Here is a 15,679-nt window from a genome sequence, read left to right as displayed (position 1 = left end):
CGCGCAGGGCTTTCCCCGGACAATAAAACCCACTGGGCACAGACTCAGTTCAACATCTAGTTTTGATTTACATTTCGTTGAGTTTTCAACTAACGTGAATTCAAGAAAAACATGCACCATGTCATTGGATTTAGGTTAAAAGTTGGGTGAAAAAAAAACAACGAAATTCCCTTATTTGAAGTCCAATCAGTTTTCCACGTTGATTCAACTTCATCACATATAATGTTTTTGTTGAAATGACATGGAAACAGTTTTTGCCCAGTGGGAAGCTCGTGGCCAGGGGAGAAAGGGCTGCACACAGAGTAGTTGACTAGCCTAAACGGCTGCATAGAAAGACAATTTGGTCCAGTGGCGTTACCGGATACAGAGCAGAGGGACTTGGAGAAGCTCGTGCCCATTGTCTGTCGAACGGCGGTTAAATTAGACTACTGTGCGTCATTACAGAAATTGCAGTTGATGTGTGATATAGACTACACTGTTTCGTTTGACATGAGGAAAGTAGGCAAGTTCACGTGTAGCTTATCTCGGTTAAAATACAGCACAACACGAACGTCAGGATAATGATGAAAGGGTCATAATAATAATATCATAATTGTACATTTTAAATAAGACAAAAGTGAGTTATTGTGGTTTCGGTTCTGTATGTTATACTTTTTGCAACAGATTGCTTCTCATTTCGTTGGAGCTCAGTAGCCTTATTTAGATGGCCAATCGTTGCAGAACCTGAAACGTATCTTATATATAGCCTAATCCACAAACATAGGCTATCTAAACTATTATAATTACGTTCATTTGTTTAACTCTGAGCTAGCCTATAGGCTAAGTAGAAAATTGTCATTACATTTTGCCTGATTCCTTTTTCATTATAGGCCTATATATATATATATATATATATATATATATATATATATAGGCCTATAATGAAAAAGGAATCAGGCAAAATGTAATGACAATTTAATGACATATATATATATATGTCATTACATTTTGGCTGATTCCTTTTTCATTTAGGCCTATATATATATATATTACGCTTATGGACGATTCTTGAATTGCTCGGTTATAGCTAAAACATCCGCTGGTGTTTCACTGGATATTCTCAAAATTAGAAAATCTATAATTTAATTGAAACGTGAGATATTCGTTCTCTAAAGGCAATCCAGGTATCTTACTATTGCAAACAGGCGAGCGCTTCAGGCGAGAGGTGTTTCATTTGCACAATTATTTTCGAAATAATTCATAGGCCTATAAAAAAACTGCTATTTATTTTCTTATGAGGCTACTGTAGATGTTTTAACCTTTTGTGTGTATTGAGTAAACATTATATTTAGGCGGAGCCTAAGGCACATTTAAACGAAAGACATGGGGAAGGATGAACAGATTTTGGACAGAATTTTTTATTAAACATTTTGAAAACAAGATTCTCAACAACATTCCATTTTGAAACATGTCTTTGTTTTGACTTATTCACACTTTGGACATTTAAATGTTTCTCGAATAAATATATAGAAATCATATATAGCCTACAGATATAGCGTTCACATACTAGTCGGAACTAGGAAACTCGGAAGTCGGATATTTCCGAGTTTCCTAGTTCCGACGATCACGTTAACGCGGCATCGACTGCACCGTGCAGAATATACTTACTTCACCATCTTGCCATGATGCTGGTGTTGAAGCCTGTTTCACGTTGGAATTCTAAAAATTCGAAATAATTTTAGCACCAAAAACACAGGTTAAATCTCAGAGGCCAATGACACATCTCTCCGCTTTATTGTCTGATTGAGTGATGAATGAATTGATTGATAATCGATCAATAATAACTTTTCACTAAAATAGGACATATTTTTTGTAAAATGTTTAAGATCAGAAAAAGTACCAAAATAAGTTATTTCGTTAAGTTAAGACGAATTGCATTTGCACCACAATGAAGTTCACTTAAAATCTATGCAATTATCCAAGATAATTCATTATCTTCTTCTGTACAGCATGTTGGGAGGTAGAAAACAACACCTCTATTCCACTTAATTATGATTCGACTTGCAAACACCTCTCATAATTATCCTTGTCGTGTCAACCTGGCTGTATTCCTACACAGGTCGCCATCAGCCTTGCACTAACACCTGGCATTGACAAGGTGGTTCAGAACTTCTGCACATCATCTAGGCAGCAGGTAACACACCATCCGGGGATTTCTTGATGAGAGTAAGGATTTTTTAGTTAGTCTAAGTCGGCACCATACACTCAGATCAAAATATTCTAATTTGTATGCTAAAAATCAAGCATCCTCTGTAGCCATCTCTCTACACATCAGATCAGACAGAAGATATATTGAGCTGGAAGACACCGTACTGCGGACTTAATTAATTAGTATTCACAAGCCTCCAGATCACCTCTATTATTACTTTTATTATACACTTTTTTTTTAAATCCATGAATTAAGAGTTTAGATAAGTTGGTGCATAAAGTTTTAGCAGCGAATGCCATCCTTTTATTTGTAGCTATTATGTAAATCACCTCCCATCGAATTTCTATATCCACCTTATTACCTTAACTATCAATACGCCATAAAAACTTTTTACCCCAAAATGTTTCTTATCTTAGTGCAGTTAGGCTTCTCGTTTCCATCATATGGGCCACATGTCCAGTAGAAGTAAGAGAATATCGTAGACTATTTGCATGCTGTAACATTGTATTAAGACATTCTGAATCATCATCAAGCAACAAAAGCTTTGAAAAGTAAGGTAACTAAATAACACAAAAACTGTTCTCTACACATATGTACACTTGGGAATAAATAAAGTCTAATATCTGGCTCAGTTGATCATTTATTTTTGTTGTTTTTGTTTTGTTTTAAAACAATAGAAAAATCGATTGAAAATATCGGTTAAGACGCGTCCTTGGCCTTAATCTAGGAAGAGAGGGATGAGAGAGGAGGAGAGGAAAGTACCAAGACAGGAGGAAAGAACCATGGGCCATGCTTTCGTGTTAGATGACTGGTGGTTTGGGGTACCGTACCATACATGTCCTGCATGCAGAGTTGCTAAAAGGGATGGAACTAGACTTGCAATATTCAAATGTTCCCTTTCCGTTAACGGGGATGGAAGGCTATATCAGGGAGTCCCCTCCATCATCACAGTCCGGTACATCAACGGGACTTGCAGGAGCTGCAAAGGTGTATTGCTTTTTCCGTGGTTTCGATCACTTTGATTTCAATTCAGTCCCAATGTTAAAATAAATACCGGGTTCTCTTCCTTGAGTCCCACCAGCTTCAAGATGCTCAAGGCTCTCTTTTAAGATGCCATATAAAGAATCAAAACAAACAGGTACGGATTTAATGTCTGAGAAAAACATAAGGATTTCAGTTTTGTTTTTCTGTCCAGTAGGTCTACTTTGCCAAGCTTGATTCACATGTTTCAGAAAGACTCCAAATGTTAATCAGGGTTTCTCTGAGATCTATTACATCATAAAATATGAATCAGTCTATTGATTTGACAGTTTGTGATCCCATGTCTAGATCAAGAGGTCTTGGTGTATTGAAGTTCATTCAAAGAGCATCTTTAAGACTTATCGAACAATTATATCTGCGCACATAGAATAGTCTACTTAGCCTATGTGCGCACCTACCTTGCTTGTTTCTTTAAATATGAAGCATTATGCTATGTTGTACTTTTAAAATGTACACTGAGTGTTTTTCCTAAAGGAATAACTGTAAACAAAAAAATGCAAACAGAAAATTATAAATAATATATATATTTATATAAAAAAAAATTAAATACGTTTAAGAAGGGGGCAAAAGTCACGTCAGGAATCAGTCTCTTACATGAAGAATTCCGTGGAGGCCAGTTTCCCGTGGTTTCCGTTGGAGGGGTCTCTGTTGTTACCGGGCCCGCAACCGTTGTAGCTTCGGCTCGCCAGCTTGTCGTACTTCTCCTTGTAGAGGTCCCGCTCTTTGGCCAAACGCGCAACGTCCTGCTTCAGCTGTTCCACCTGGCTCAGGAGCGTGCACTTCTCGCTCTCCAGCATGTGCCTCTGCTGCACGCGCTTGTAGCGGCAGGACTGCGCGTAACCTCGGTTCTTGAGCGTGCGTCTCTTCTGCTTTAGGCGGATCACCTCCTCTTTGCTGAACCCCCTCAGTTGCCGGTTGAGCTCGCGCACTGTCATGCTGACCAGCTGCTCGTCCGAGAAGCGGTCCTCGAGGCGGTGTCCGTGGTGGTGGTGGTGATGGTGGGCCTGGTGATGGTGACCGGCCGAGGTCGCGGATAGATCCTCCCCTACATACTGCTGGCCGCGGAAGCCCTCGTAGCCCTGGTGGTGGTGATGGTGGTGATGGGCGTTGCCGATGAGGGCCTCCACCGCATCCTCGGGGGTCAGGTTGAGGGCTTCGGGGTTGATGTGGTGCTGGTAGCTGGGGATCCAGTACAGGTCCTCCAACTGAGGCTTACCGCCAACACTCTGGGTGTTGCTGCTGCTGCCGCTGTTGTTGCTGTTGACGCCGTTGGCCAGGTTTTGGCCCGACTGGCCACCGGGGCTGGGGGCGCAGAAGCTGGGCGAGGAAGGCACGGAGGAGCAGGGCGTGCTAATCGGGGTGGAGGAGAGGGATCCCGGGGGGAGGCGGTGGCAGTAACGGTCAGCCTCTGGAGGCTCCTTCTTTACTTCGAACTTCATTAGGTCGAAGTCGTTGACGTACTCGATGGCCAGTGGGCTATTGGGCAGCTCTGCGCTCATGGCGAGGTCGGTGGCCATGTCAGTCCATGCGACGACTCCCGCCCTCACAGCCAAACCAACACCGGGCAGGACACTGGGCAGCCCTCGCGGATGCAGATTGCTTCTTCGATTCGAATAGGACGTCTGTGTGCCCGGTGCGTGGAGTTGTAAGGTTGTATAGATGAGGGGGTACTTCGTATTAAACTGCTAGTCCTTAAAACAACTACTATGTATAGCGGCGCCGGTGTTAATATATGTATGCTCGCAAATTAACTTGTACACCTGCCAGTTCTCCTCTGCCGATTTTCTTGTTGACAATTTATCACAGGTCAAATTCACTTTTTAATACCACGGCCCAGGGCCGGCTGAAACTCGAGCCCCCTGGTGAAATTTGGAGACACCAACCGGTCCTGTCCTCCCTCCACCTCTGTACCGGCTCGCGCCTTCTGATTTACTGTCCTTCAGTCAGTGGTTGTGAAGGAAAACAGCACAGGGGATAATTTTATTTTCTCCTCTCCTGTTCTGGAGTTGTTGCTCTCTTGTTGTCTGTTTTTTTTTTATAAAGTATATATTTTCCTGTATTCTTCTTCTTCGTCTCGACTGACGCAAGGACAGGGAGTCCAGGCTCTCTGCAGGAGGAGAGCAGGAAGGCTCGCGGTGCTCGCGACTGAAGTTACTGCAGCATGCAGCATGTGTTACATATGACCAGAATAAAACTTTCCACACAAGACACACACATGACTGCTCGGAAAAAAGTCACTGTGCACTAGACACGCGCGCATAAAAGTTGCGTAAACATGTTTAAAAAATAATAATAAAAAATAAGTCCCACTTTCTGCATCTGCATCTGAGTCCACAATGGAATGGTTCGGAGAAAAACAGTTCTCAAGAGTTCTTACAAGCAAAAAATAGGTATGTATATTAAAAATAGATATTCCTTAAGCGGTGGTGGGACACAGGACTAAGTGGTGCCGTTTCTGAATGGTCAGTCCAGATTTATCAGTTTGCTGTGTACTCACGAATGCGCCGGTCCCCACGGTTTTCCCCTTCACTCTGGGAACGTTGCGTCCTGTGTGTGAGAGTGTGTGTATATGTGTGTGTGAGCTGATGAATTCCTTTCACAGTTGGTTCTCTCTATCCGGCAGATGGCCGTTACTTTCGGCTCTGCAGTGCAGCGCAACATCGCAGTGTCACTGAGACGCTGGGAAAGGCAATTTGCACTTTTAAAGACACCACGCGCCCGACCCTCCCACCTCGTATGTGACGGACCAATGGGAGAAGATGACAGCGGTGGATTTGCATTATCCTATAGCAACATCTCGCACTGGGACCAGCCAGCAGCTGTCGGAACGCAGAACTCATGCTCGCGGAAGAGGTGCATCTCCCCCCTCTAGCGACGAGATCGTGCTACTGCACGGAGAGGAGAGAGGCAGGCACACGTAAACTACGCGCGAGGCGCCCCGCTAGGCTAGCTTACTTCCACATGATTGATAGCAAACAACGGGGGGGGGGGGGGGGGGGGGGGGGGGGGGGGGGAATTAACAGCGGTGATAATAGATCTATTCCAGTCTATAACAGAAACGTTAGAATTATCAATATGACAAAACAGACTAAACAAGGGAGGAATAAGTGAGGCTGGTTAACTTTGAGGTGCTTGGCCACTCCGTAAAGCCCATCTGGGAGCACTGGCAGCATGGGAGTCCCGTTAACGCGCTCATAAAAAAATCATACAACAAAAAGTTGTCTCAGGATTCACTTCAAAACTGAATGAAACACCTAATGAAAAGCGTATAGAAAACAAGCATGAGATAATACTGGGATGAAGTGAGATGGTAAAAGTTGGAGAGGTGTAATTATAACGCTTCTTATTTGATGTATATTATGCCACATACAAGGACACATGTCCTATGCAGCTGTGGTCTGAGGGACAAGAAAGAATCTGGCATCCCCGGGCCAGGCCTCCCTAATCACGAGTCCACCCTATGTGGTGATGGATTTAGTGCCACGCGCCCATAAAATCAAGCCACATTTTCCGTCGGGCTGAGGGTCCGGGCGATGGGTGTGAGGGGTTTAATTACAATTAGGCTATTCCACGTGATGGCCCATGCGCAGGGTTTTAAGTCGCAATTAACTACAAATTGCATGCCGACCCATCTCCGCGGATCGACAAATAATTAAACTTCGCGTGCAACGTGCGCCCCCATCGTGCGCGGAACGTGCAATGTATGCCCCCCCCCATCCCCATCCCCATCATGGAGACATACGTCTTCATCTGGAGAGGCACCCGGGTTAAAGAAAATCAAAGCAGAGGGTTGAGCAGAACGTCGATACCAGTGATATGCGTCTCAAGGGAGGGTAGGATGAATACTGAGATTCTGCTCACTTGTGTCTTTTCTCTGCAAATTGGGTTAGGCTGTTAGTCGAGGGACAATTAAAGCATAATGGAAGAATAGTTCTTTATCAAATTACACTGAACAAAAATACAAACACAACATGTAAAGTGTTGGTCCCATGTTTCATGAGCTAAAATAAAAGACCCCAGAAATGTTTCATATGCACAAAAAGCTTATTTCTCTTAAACTGTGTGCACAAATTTATTTACATCCCTGTTAGTGAGCGTTTCTCCTTTTCCAAAATAATCCATCCACCTGACAGGTGTGGCAAATCAAGAAGCTGATTACACAGGTGCAACTTGTGCTTGGGACAATTAAAGGCCACTCTAAAATGTGCAATTTTGTCACACAACACAATGCCTGATGTCACAAGTTGAGGGAGTGTGCAATTGGCATGCTGACTGCAGCAATGTCCACTAGAGCTGTTACCAGAAAATGTAATGTTAGTTTCTCTACCACAAGCCACCTCCAATGTAATTTTAGAGAATTTAGCAGTATGTCCAACCGGCCTTACAACCGCAGACCACGTGTATGGTGTCGTGTGGGTGAGTAGTTTGCTAATGTAAACGTTGTGAACAGAGTGTTCCATGTTGGCGGTGGGGTTATGGTATGGGCAGGCATAAGCTACGGACAAAGAACACAATTGCATTTTATCGATGGCAATTTGAATGCAGAGAAACCGTGACGAGATCCTGAGGCCCATTGTCGTGCTGTTCATCCGAGACCCTAACCTCTTGTTTCAGCATGATAGTTGTGGCAAATGGTGGCCACACCAGATACTGTTTTCCGATCCATGCCCCGACCAACAGATCAGTATTCCCAGTCATGTGAAATCCATAGATTAGGGCCTACGGAATGTATTTATATTGACTGATTTCCATATAGTAAAATGTTTGAAATTGTTGCATGTTGCATTTATATTTTTGTTTAGTATAAATTAAAGGAATATATTTTTCATAGCCCTTCAGGCCCTGCAGAGAGACTGGTGTGGTCTAGTGATAAGATGAAAAACGGCAGTAGCCTAAGTTAATAATGGTTAAGGGGCAATGCGTAATGGTAGTGCATTGTCAAATTAGACTACATTAGACTAGGCCCCCCAGACTCGTGTGGTCTAGTGATATTGAGATGAAAAAAAGGTGGAGGGCAAGCAGTAAGTTAACTTAGTCAGGTATAATATGAGATGAATAGGGCAGAAGAGTAGCCTATAGTCACCATAAAACCTGCACCTGACTGCGCTGAGCTCAACTTCCTGTCCAACACTACAGCTGTGAAATACACTGTGTGCGTCCTGACACTGCGCTGAGCTCAACTTCCTGTCCAACACTACAGATGTGAAATACACTATTTGCCTCCCAAATGGCATCTTATTCCGATTGTAGTGCACCACTTTGACCATGGGCAATAGGGCTCTGGTCAAAAGAAGTGCACTATATAGGGAATAGGGTGCCAGTTGGGAGGCATTCTCTCTTCCTGGCTCAAATCTGCTGGCTAGGATGAAAAGAAAAGTAGGACTGTAAGATGAAACGGGACAGAAATATCAAGGTATTTGAAGTTTAAGGTGCACTAAGTCATCATAACGGGGGTTGGGGCTTTATCAAATAAGCAGGAGCCGGACCCCAAACGCCAAGCTAAGCAGTCCGCATTGAAATGCCACATTTAAGAAGATCTGCCATTAGGTCCATTCATTGTGAGAGGGAAGTGTGTGTGGCCGAGGCCTTGAGACATACATTTAGAAGAAGTCAGGGATTTCATTGTGCCTTTGCATATTGGGTGTTCGCTGCTGGTGCAGTTCTTACCGATTTAAGCAAAAATGGACATCAGCACGCGGGAGATCCACATAGCGAGTGGGAGATTATTTGAGCAGGGTGGGCACAAGCGCAAGCTTTGGGCGAAGTTAACCCTCTTCTATCCAAAGTCTTCTCCTTGGTCTGTCTGTGTGTGTGTGTGTGTGTGTGTGTGTGTGTGTGTGTGGGGGGGGGGGGGGGGGGGGGGGTGTTAAGGTTATCAGAGACAGAGTTTTTGTGGCCATCTTAAATGCTAGTCTTAAATGCTGGTCTTAAGGAATCAGTTTCAATTTCTAGAGGGACACGGAGTCACATGCACACTTTATGAAGCCAATAGAAGGTCAACAGAAAGAGGCAACATGTTAAATGGAGATTTGACAGAAAACCCTACATACTTGCCTACTACTACATGTTGTAAGGCGTTTGCCAAAGCTTACGTTGAGTCAGTGAAAAAGTAAGTTTCTTTATCCAATACTTGCACATCTTGAATCTATGAGACATGAAGATAATGTAGGGGGAGAGGTAATTGACAGAAGGAAATAAAATAGTTGGACGAGTGAGGAGAGAGAGCTAATGAATCATTTCTCACAAAGAAACTGATCTTTATTAATGGAATAGCCACTGTTTATAATAAGTTAGCATTTTTTATGCTACTGCTATCTACTGGGGAGAAGAAACACACACATACCACCCCCCCCCCCACACACACACACCTCTCTCTCTCCTCTCCCTTTTCTTGTGCGCTTTTACAAAACATTCAAATATTGATCTTAATTAGGCTTTGCCGAGCTCAGCAGCCTGTGTTGAGGGTTTGAGACAAGCAGCAGCAGACACCTGTCTAAGGCACTTACATCTTCAGCAAGAGGGAGAGGGAGTAGGGAAACAAGATGGAATGGAAGGATGGAAGAGTGATAGCTCCCGGTCTCCTACAGTGGCGTAGCGCAAAATTGCCCGCAAGGTTCGAGCAAGCCCCCCTCTCCAAACTTTTTTTGTTGCCATGGGACACAGAAAAACATTTGTAGTTGAATAGCTAATCTCATGCTATTTTTAAGCAATAAGGCACGAGGAGGTGTGGTATATGGCCAATATACCATGGCTGTTCTTATGCACGATGCAATGAGGAGTGCCTGGATACTGCCCTTAGCCTTGTTATATTGGCCATACCCCCCGGGGCCTTATTGCTAATATAAACTGGTTACCAACTTAATTAGAACAGTAACATTTTATCAAATACGTTCCGTAATATCCATGGTCTGATACACCGTGGCTTCCAGCCAAATCAGCATTCAGGGCTCGAACCACACAGTGTATTACACATTTTGCCATGAGGCTGAGAGAAAATGTTGCTGTTTTAGAGCACAATAATTCTTGAAAGACGGCACAATCTAAACTTTTTCCCCACAGATATTTGTCTTAATATATATGCTTGATAGACCAAAGTATCAGCTATCACACAATAACCCCCAAAAATGTCTTCATAAAATGGAACTTGTCGGATTTAGGTAAACTCCGTCAGTCACCATAAAAGGCATTTCATTTTTACAATTATTGTCCAACAAGTGTTTAAAAACCTCGATTGTTTAATTCTAACTTTAGATTTAAAACAATATATGTAATACAAATCTCCAAACATCTTTTTGTTTCGTTTTACAGCACTATTAAATGCTCCAGGGCTAATACCATTAGCATTTTGGTATGTTTTTCTAGATTTAGAACATAAAACAACATTTACAGTATCTCACAAAAGTGAGTACACCCCTCACATTTTTGTAAATATTTGAGTATATCTTTTCATGTGACTGAAGAATTGACACTGCTACAATGTAAAGTAGTGAGTGTACAGCTTGTATAAAAGTGTACATTTGCTGTCCCCTCAAAATAATTCAACACACAGCCATTAATGTCTAAACTGCTGGCAACAAAAGTGAGTACACCCCTAAGTGAAAATGTCCAAATTGGGCCCAATTAGCCATTTTCCCTCCCCGGTGTCATGTGACTCATTAGTGTTACAAGGTCTCAGGTGTGAATGGGGAGCAGGTGTGTTAAATTTGGTGTCCTCGCTCTCAGACTCCCTCATACTGACTGGTCACTGGAAGTTCAACATGGCACCTCATGGCAAAGAACTCTCTGAGGATCTGAAAAAAAGAATTGTTGCTCTACATAAAGATGGCCTGGGCTATAAGAAGATTGCCAAGACCCTGAAACTGAGCTGCAGCACAGTGGCCAAGACCATACAGCGGTTTAACAGGACAGGTTCCACTCAGAACAGGACTCGCCATGGTCGACCAAAGAACTTGAGTGCACGTGCGCAGCGTCATATCCAGAGGTTGTCTTTGGGAAATAGACGTATGAGTGCTGCCAGCATTGCTGCAGAGGTTGAAGGGGTGGGGGGTCAGTCTGTCAGTGCTCAGACCATATGCCGCATACTGCATCAAATTGGTCTGCATGGCTGTCGTCCCAGAAGGAAGCCTCTTCTAAAGATGATGTACAAGAAAGCCCGCAAACAGTTTGCTGAAGACAAGCAGACTAAGGACATGGATTACTGGAACCATGTCCTGTGGTCTGATGAGACCAAGATAAACTTATTTGATTCAGATGGTGTCAAGCGTGTGTGGCGGCAACCAGGTGAGGAGTACAAAGACAAGTGTGTCTTGCCTACAGTCAAGCATGGTGGTGGGAGTGTCATGGTCTGGGGCTGCATGAGTGCTGCCGGCACTGGGGAGCTACAGTTCATTGAGGGAACCATGAATGCCAACATGTACTGTGACATACTGAAGCAGAGCATGATCCCCTCCCTTCGGAGACTGGGCCGCAGGGCAGTATTCCAACATGATAACTACCCCAAACACACCAAGACGACCACTGCCTTGCTAAAGAAGCTGAGGGTAAAGGTGATGGACTGGCCAAGCATGTCTCCAGACCTAAACCCTATTGAGCATCTGTGGGGCATCCTCAAACGGAAGGTGGAGGAGTGCAAGGTCTCTAACATCCACCAGCTCCGTGATGTCGTCATGGAGGAGTGGAAGAGGACTCCAGTGGCAACCTGTGAAGCTCTGAACTCCATGCCCAAGAGGGTTAAGGCAGTGCTGGAAAATGATGGTGGCCACACAAAATATTGACACGTTGGGCCCAATTTGGATATTTTCACTTAGGGGTGTACTCACTTTTGTTGCCAGCGGTTTAGACATTAATGGCTGTGTGTTGTTATTTTGAGGGGACAGCAAATTTACACTGTTATACAAGCTGTACACTCTCTACTTTACATTGTAGCAAAGTGTCATTTCTTCAGTGCTGTCACATGAAAAGATATACTCAAATATTTACAAAAATGTGAGGGGTGTACTCACTTTTGTGAGATACTGTATAAAGCAAACATTATCCCTTAGATCTTGCACAGCAAATACTTAAATTGTTGAGCAATATGTATGAAATAAGAACATGTATGTGCACACAACTGTAAGTCGCTCTGGATAAGAGCGCTTGGAAATGACCAAAACGTAAATGTAAAAATATGTTGCACAACAGTGACTCAAATATTGACAAGCCTCTGACGGAGTTGACAACAGATACTCAAAACGAACATATTTTTGCCTCTAAAAATGAGTTAAATACAAACATTTGTAAAATATGGAAAATTAATAATTAGAAAAATCCCATTAAAAAAAAAAACACTCAATCAGATCTTTCAGCACTCTGATGGAGTTGAGTTGACAAACAGCTGATGGAGTTGATGTTTTACGGAGAAGATTTTTTTAAATATGTATATTGTTGATTAATAGTGAAGACATCAAAGTAGCCACCCTTTGCCTTTGACAGCTTTGCACACGCTTGGCATTCTCTCAACCAGCTTCACCTGGAATGCTTTTCCAACAGTCTTGAATGAGTTTCCGCATATGCTGAGCACTTGTTGGCTGCTTTTCCTTCACTCTGTGGTCCAACTCATCCCAAACCATCTCAATTGGGTTGAGGTCAGGTGATTGTGAAGGCCAGGTCATCTGATGCAGCACTCCATCACTCTCCTTGGTCAAATAGCCCTTACAAAGCCTGGAGGTGTGTTATGGGTCATTGTCCTGTTGAAAAACAAATGATAGTCCCACTAAGTGCAAACCAGATGGGATGGTGTATCACTGCAGAATGCTGTGGTAGCCATGCTGGGTAAATGTGTCTTGAATTCTAAATGAATCACTGACAGTGTCACCAGCCAAACACCCCCACACAATCACACCTCCTTTTCTGTGCTTCACGGTGGGAACCACACATGCGGAGATCATCCGTTCATTTACTCTGGGTCTCACCGACACGGCGGTTGGAACCAAAAAATATCAAATTTGGACTCATCAGACCAAAGGACAGATTTCCACCGGTCTAATGTCCATTGCTCGGGTTTCTTGGACCAAGCAAGTCTCTGCTTATTATTGGTGTTCTTTAGTAGTGGTTTCTTTGCAGCAATTCTACCATTAAGGCCTAATTCACGCAGTCTCCTCTGAACAGTTGATGTTGAGATGTGTCTGTACTTAAACTCTATGAAATATTTATTTGGGCTGCAATTTCTGAGGCTGGTAACTCTAATGAACTTATACACTGCAGCAGAGGTAACTCTGGGTCTTCCTTTCCTGTGGCTGTCTTCATGAGAGCCAATTTCATCATAGAGCTTGATGGTTTTTGCGACTGCTCTTGAAGAAACTTTTAAAGTTCTTGACATTTTCCGCATTGACTATCTTAAAATAATTATGGACAGTCGTTCCTCTTTGGTTATTTGAGCTGTTCTTGCCATAATATGGACTTGGTCTTTTACCAAATAGGGCTATCTTCTGTATGCCACCCCCCTAACTGATTGGCTCAAACCCATTAAGGAAAAAAATCATCCACAAATTGACTTTTAACAAGGCACACCTGTTAATTGAAGTGCATTCCAGGTGACTACCTTATGAAGCTGGTTGAGAGAATGCCAAGCGTGTGCAAAGCTGTCATCAAGGCAAAGGGTGGCTACTTTGAAGAATCTTAAATATAACATATATTTTGATTTGTTTAACACTGGTTACTACATGATTTCATATGTGTTATTTCATAGTTTAGATATATTCACTATTATTCTACAATGTAGAAAATAGTTAAAAAAAGAAAAACCCTGGAATGAGTAGGTGTGTCCAAACTTTTGACTGCTACTGTATATATTTTCTTCTTCATTGTAGTGGTATACACAGCAACATTTTTTTCTCTCTTGCAGTTTCTTTATAACTAAAACCTAATTTAATGTAGCATATTTGAACCAAAATTAATATTCCATCTTAATCTATTAGGCAGATGGAGTTGACAGTTTATGGTTGTGACCATGGTGATTACAATATTGTTTGTTTAAACTTTACAGACCACGAGTGGTCTTTTTGCACAACATGTAATGAGGACATGAATAAGGGCTCCTTATGGTATAGTTGACCTTACTCATTCCTGATTAATTTAGGATTTTAGACCAAATCTCCGGACACATCTTTTAGAAATCAAATCTTTTAGAAATCAAACCCTCGTGGGGTTTGGGGTGTGTGCTTCCTTTTCTTTAATTTTTTTTAATTTGTCATAAAAAATAAATAATCCACACCAGATACAAACATACACATGCAAACATCAACTTACAGATGCACACAAACAACGACTACATCTCATCAGCACAGACCCTCATGCTCCCATGCCTAGTGCCTGCATTATTGATTGCCACATGGCCTTAAATTGTACCAATTTGTTTTTCTGGTCCACCAAATGCTACTGTACAATTTTAGCAACCAGGAAATGGCGGAGCGATTTCTGCATATTGCATCTTTAAGACATGACTACATTGTAGTGTAGAATTTGTGAATTTTGTCTCATGTTACAATCATGTCCAGCTCTCTCTCTCCACTGTCAATAGATCACATAGAGAATCAGGTGGATTAGTCACGTGCACACATTGATGGTTACAGTGGGCAGAACTGGTGTGCACTTTCTGCATCTAGATATATTGAGAAAAAAAAGACAGTGAAAGAAAGAGTAGTCGTTGTTTCCTAATCATCCAATCCTGTCCTCGTTCCAGCTTGGTCGCTCAAGATCCACTGTGAAATTCGACGTCTGTCCAGGTAAGCACGACGTCGGGAGATTACTACAAAACCGGCCACTAGGGGAAAGGGTGAGTGCTATAACCACCAAGTAGGCTTTGGGTTTTCTATGGCGTTGTAGACGGGGATGGCGGATGGTTGTAAGCCATAAGCTCCGGCTCCGAGGGTCGCGAGCTCCGGCTCCGAGGGTCGCGAGCTCCGGCTACGAGGGTCGCGAGCTCAATCCCAGTTCTAGGCACTGTTTTTTGTTTTAACCCTATCACAAACCTCAATCCTTACCTTAAAATAACTGCCCACAGAAAATCTTACTTTGAAGAGTTCATATTCTGTTAACTCATAACCAAATTATGTTGTTGACTCGTCCTATACTCGTATTTGTGACCAAAGCATATATTGGAGAAAGAACACTTAAAAAAATCCACCTCAAACTTCTATCTCAAACAGACCATTTAAAAAAATGCTTGCAATGTCCTCATAGAACATGATGTCATCTCGCTGAGGAGGATGAGCTGGCTAATCAGCGGTCTAGAGGAGAATGAGCTAGCCAATCAGTGGTCTACTTGCATGCATATTTTTTATGACCGGTATATGTCCACACCATTCTGTTGTTGGGGAAACCCACACCATTCCAACTCAGAAAAACTGTTTTTTAGCATACCTAATAAAAACAAATTGGAAGGAAAAACATTTATATTGTATGCATATTTAA

At 42.7% G+C, this 15,679-nt stretch overlaps 1 protein-coding gene across 1 annotated transcript; it reads right to left on the bottom strand.

Moving 5' to 3' along the window:
* Positions 1–1,377: 1,377 nt before the first annotated feature.
* On the bottom strand, positions 1,378–5,895 carry LOC106584064 (transcription factor MafAa). The gene has a single exon (XM_014168896.3). It carries the CDS (start codon positions 4,744–4,746, stop codon positions 3,820–3,822), a length of 927 nt encoding a protein of 308 aa, XP_014024371.1. The 5' UTR covers positions 4,747–5,895; the 3' UTR covers positions 1,378–3,819.
* Between the last annotated feature and the right edge of the window lie 9,784 nt (positions 5,896–15,679).

The sequence above is a fragment of the Salmo salar genome, chromosome 23 (assembly GCF_965601325.2).
Source record: "Salmo salar chromosome 23, fSalSal1, whole genome shotgun sequence".
Lineage (NCBI taxonomy): Eukaryota > Metazoa > Chordata > Actinopteri > Salmoniformes > Salmonidae > Salmo > Salmo salar.
Note: the sequence above shows the minus strand (reverse complement) of the source record. Positions and strands in the feature narration are given on the sequence as shown.